At 41.0% G+C, this 5,236-nt stretch overlaps 1 protein-coding gene across 1 annotated transcript; it reads left to right on the forward strand.

The window, feature by feature from the left end:
• The first annotated feature begins 2,951 nt into the window (after window positions 1-2,951).
• On the forward strand, window positions 2,952-3,855 carry RFPL4B (ret finger protein like 4B). The gene is given in 3 exon segments (XM_043439341.1): window positions 2,952-2,978; window positions 3,237-3,344; window positions 3,346-3,855. Coding segments are annotated over 3 exon segments (645 nt in total).
• The last annotated feature ends 1,381 nt before the right edge of the window (window positions 3,856-5,236 follow it).

Raw genomic sequence — 5,236 nt, forward strand, 5'->3', positions numbered from 1 at the left:
TATGATATTTGTTTTTGTCTGACTTCACTTTGTATGATAATCTCTAGGTCCATCCATGTTGTTGCAAATGGGATTATTTCATTCTTTTTTATGACTGAATAATATTCCATTATATATAGCTTTAGATACACACACACACCACACCATCTTAAAGCAGTCATCTGTTGATGGGCACTTGTGTTGCTTCCAGTCTTGACTATTGTAGATAGTGCTGCTGTGAACACTGGGGTACATGTATCTTTTTGAATCAGAGTTTTCATCTTTTTTGATGATTGTGTCTTAGCTCTCCTTCATTGTGATTTTCGTTGTTCTTTCTACTTCCAGTACAAACACTGCATAATTTGTTGTTTAAACTAGAAAACTCTTAAAGTAAAAGAAGGTTCTGGCAAGGCAACAGGCTTACCTGGCTGCTCTCTCTCTTATCCTGTTTAATAGCTACCCTCCAAGAGTGGAATTGCTGAGTCCAAGGATATGAACATGGTTCTAGATCCTATTCATTAACAGTTGTACCAGAGATGTGATTACAGTAGGCAAGAATTGGTTAGATCTCAGCAGTGCATTTTTGTATTTGATCTCTAAAATGTTTTACTTTTTGAAGTTGAACTCTGAAATTGGATAATCTTATTCAGATGGCAGTAGGTTTGCTAGTTTAGAGGGTAACTGTAGAACTGTGAAATTTGGCATGTGATTTCATGCCATCATCTTGTCCCAGAGGAGTGAGTTCACTTGATTAGGTTTGGAGCTTAGACAATGATCCTGATTGTGGGCGGGGACTGTGATTTAGGTACTGTAAAAAGCCAGATTGTCTGAGCTCAAACTCACTTCACCAGGAAGTCTGGAGAGAGCAAAGTGCAGACTTAAGAACTTCAGGGCATCAGCTGCTGCTTCAGTCATGTCCGACTCTGTGCGACCCCATAGACGGCAGCCCACCAGGCTCCTCCGTCCCTGGGATTCTCCAGGCAAGAACACTGGAGTGGGTTGCCATTTCCTTCTCCAATGCATGAAAGTGAAAAGTGAAAGTGAAGTCGCTCAGTTGTGTCCGACTCCTAGCAACCCCATGGACTGCAGCCTACCAGGCTGCTCCGTCCATGGGATTTTCCAGGCAAGAGTACTGGAGTGGGTGGCCATTGCCTTCTCCTCCGGGCGTCAGCTGAAAGCCTCTAAATCAGTGTAAACAATCACTTCTGCTGGGTTGTTTTCACTATACCGTTTCTCTGTCATTGGCTGTACTTACCTTTTGAATACCCAAGAATAGAGTTGCATAATTGAGGAAATTCCATACTGTTTTCTGTAGTGGCTACACTAGTTTACATTCCCACCAACAGTATACATGGTGTACCAACAGTACACACCCTTTTCTCCATATCCTCACCAGCATTCGTTGTTTGTAGGTTGTTTGTTTGATTTGTCTGTTTATCACAGTAGGTACTTGTTCATTATCTATTTTAAATGTAGCAGTGTGTACTTGTCAATCCCAAAGCCTCAATCTATTACCCTAACCCCCAATAACCATAAATTCATTCTCTAAGTCTGTGAGCCTGCTTTATAAATAAGTTTGTTTGTATCATTTTTTTAAGATTTTGCATGAAAGCAATATCATATGATTATTTGTCTTTCTCTGATTTCATTTAATATGATAATCTCCAGGTCCATCCATGTTGCTTCAAATGGCATTTCATTTTTTTTTTTTAATGGCTAAGTAACAGTACATTGTGTTTATGTACCACATCTTCTTTATCCATTCATCTGTTAATGGACATTTAGGTTGCTTCCATGTCTTGGTTATTGTAAATAGTGCTGCAATAAACATTGGGGTGCATGTATGTTTTTGAATTATGGTTTTCTCCAGCTGTATGCCCAGGAGTGAAATTGCTGGATCATATAGTAGTTCTATTTTTGTTTTTTTTCAGCGAACCCCAATACTGTTCTCCACAGAGACTGTACTATGTTTGTAGACTTTTTTGATGATTGCCATTTGAACAGGATCCTTGAGTTCGATCCCTGGGTCAGGAAGATCCCCTGGAGGAGGGCATGACAACCCACTCCAGTGTTCTTGCCTGGGAAATCCCATGAACAGGGGAGCCTGGCAGACTACAGTCCACAGGGTCGCAAAGAATCAGACACAACTGAAGTGACTGAGCACCCACACATGAGGGATATTGTGGTTTTGATTTGCATTTCTCTGATGAGTAGGTATGTTGCGCATATTTTCATGTTGCTGTTGGTCACTTTTATATCTTCTTTAGAAAAATATCTATTCAGATTCTCTACCTGTTTTTAAAATTAGATTTTTTAAATTGTATGAGTTCTTTGTATGTTTTGGATGTTAACCCAAATATATAAACCAGTTATATATATGTGTGTGTGTGTGTGTGTGTGTATGTAAACTGTTATATATATAACCCAGATATATAAAATGCTCTCTCCCATTCAGTATGTACCCCCTTTTTTATGGTTGCATTTAGGTATGGAAATTCTTTTTTTTCAACTGCAAGTGACTTTCAAAGGAATGCTGTTTAGGGGTGAAGACTGCACCCCTGATTCCTCCAAAGACCCAATGGAGTGAAAAAAAAAAAGACCCAGCTGAGCTCAGCTCCCATGGAGAGAAGCTGCAGTCAGAGCAGACAAGACTTCACCCAGAAGTCTCCAGAAAATGTAAGCTTTCCCCCATGAAAAAACAATGTCCTCTGTCCTATTTCTCTTTCTTGTGATCACTTAAATTTTGGATAGTTTTCCTTATGGACAGTGCCTTTGCTATGATTCTCTGGTGGTTTAGTGTTATTTTCATGTATAAAGTATAGAAAGATTTATATTATTTAATTTTTGCATTGGATTTAGGTATATCCTGATTACTGAAGAGCTGATCATGTACTGAAGGCTCCTGATCACCCCCAGAAGATAATAAAGGGCCATTTTGGCTCAGTTCTCCTGAAAAGTGAGCCTTAGAGACCATGTCCCCCCATCTGCAAGAGGAAGCAGTCTGTCCAGTCTGTCAGGAGATTTACCTCAACCCCATTGCTCTCTCCTGTGCCCACACTTTCTGCTTTCATTGCACTCAAACTTGGATGGGAGAACAGAAGGATCTGAAATTGATCTTTCCTGTATGCCGAGTTGTCACTGAGAATCCTCTTTTGGAGGCATGGAATATTAGAGAACTGATTCTTCTCATGGCCCAACATGGTTCCCAGTTGGAAGAAGGTCTGCATAGGAATAATGAGTACCTGAAGTTCTGAGAGGACGTAACTCTGGACTCAGACACCACCAACCCCTTCCTTGTCTTCTCTGAGGACCTAAGGAGTGTCCAGTGTGGGAAGATCTGCCAAAACCTGATGGAAGATCCCCAGAGATTTCTACAGGCGTTGTGTCCTGGACACTCCATGTTTCTCCTCTGGCTGCCATTACTGGGAGGTAGAAGTGGGGAAGAGTAATGAGTGGGCTCTGGGAATCTGCAAAAAATCGGTCGACAGGAAGAGGAAGAGTGATTTCTCCTCTGAACATGGCTTCTGGGTCATCAGCATGAAGGCTGGGACAATATATACCTGCTCCGTCCCAGAAATCAGAATTCCTGCAAGCCCTTGCCTTAGCTGAGTCAGAATTTTTCTAGACATTGAGTTGGAAGAAATCAAGTTTTTTGATATTGGCCATGATGCCCTCATCTATATCAACAGTAATATTTCCTGTTTGGAGCCTTTGTGTCCATTCTTTTGTCCTGAGTTGCCCAGAGAAGGCGGTAATGCTGCCCTCCTGACCATCTGTCCATCAGAAGTTCATCCCTTTCTAGACTCCTCCAGTGAGATGAATGAGATCTTCCATGTTAAAAACATCAGAATGACCAAAGAAGAGGCAATTTGGTAGACTTTGTTGATAGGCAATTTTTTTTTTTTATTTGGGGGTGTATTTTGTAATATACCCTTGACGCTAAATAATTTTGGGACTTCAGAAGGGTGTTATTAGGCACTTTAAAGCCTCAGATTTTTAGCCTTTACTTGGGGATAATTCTGTTTCTCAGTCAAATATCTGTGATGATCAGAGACTGCATTGTACATTTATTTTGTAGTATATACAATGGGGAGTTGTAGATTATAAATTAAATTATCACATTCTGTGGAGAGAAACAGTGTCTTTTTCATTATTTAATACCTTTACTATAGTAAAATTTCTGATAATGATAACTGTCTTGGGAAAAAGAATGAGACGCCAGGATGAGATGTTTTGACATGAAATTCAAATGTGAGAGACAAAGGTACTGGGAAAGAAAGAAATTTTTCTTTTTTACTTTCTTGAAAAACAGAACCTTTCACTGAGGTAGATATCACTAGTGGTGATTCATGTTTGTTCTAATGCATGCTGTGTGCTCAGTCATGTCTGACTCTGTGACCCACTGGACCGTAGCCCTCCAGCCTCCTCTGTCCATGGGATTTTCCTGGCAAGAATACTGGAGAGGGTTGCCATTTCCTCCTCTATGGGATCTTCCTGACCCAGAGATCAAATCTGTGTCTTTTGTGTCTCCTACATTGCAGGTGGATTCTTTACCACTGAGTCACAAGTGCAGCCCTTTTTTTCTAATTGGAATGCTCAAAATAATTGGTGTATTGGGTGGTTGTCAAAGTGGTATGGTATATATGATGGCCAAAGAGGTGCCAATAGGGTCAGTCAGAGAGTATCAAGTTTTGTAACCAAGCAGGACCCCATGGGCCTTTCTGGGACAAACCCCTCCCCTATATCCTTTGCTTTAGCTCCTCTCTGAAGTGTGTAGATAGTAGTATCTGATGCACATTTCCAGAGTTGCTTTATGGATGCTAAAATCCCTAACAAATGGAAGAAGTTAACTCCTTGATGACCATGAACGTATAGCCCCCAGGCCTGCTATTACCTAAGGATTGATAATGTTAATCCCAGCGACCCTACCCTCTTATCTCACCATCAACCAATCAGAATTGTGCAGGAGCTGATCACAAGCCCTGGGATGCTCCTTCCTCACCTGGCCTTTAAAAATGCTTTACTGAAACCCACTGGGGCTTCTGGTATTTTGACATTAGCTGTTCTGGGCTCCTTGCTTGATGTTCTGCTATAAATACTGCACGTTCCTTCTCCACAGCCCTGTCAGTGGATTGCCTTTACTACACATGGGTGGGCAGACCCAAGGTTGGTCCAGTAACAGTTTCTCTAAGATTATGAACTTTCTGGAATCGATTATGTAAGGAGAGAAATGACTGTTTAGAATGTTGAGTCCTCA

The sequence above is a fragment of the Cervus canadensis genome, chromosome 20, assembly GCF_019320065.1.
Source record: "Cervus canadensis isolate Bull #8, Minnesota chromosome 20, ASM1932006v1, whole genome shotgun sequence".
Lineage (NCBI taxonomy): Eukaryota > Metazoa > Chordata > Mammalia > Artiodactyla > Cervidae > Cervus > Cervus canadensis.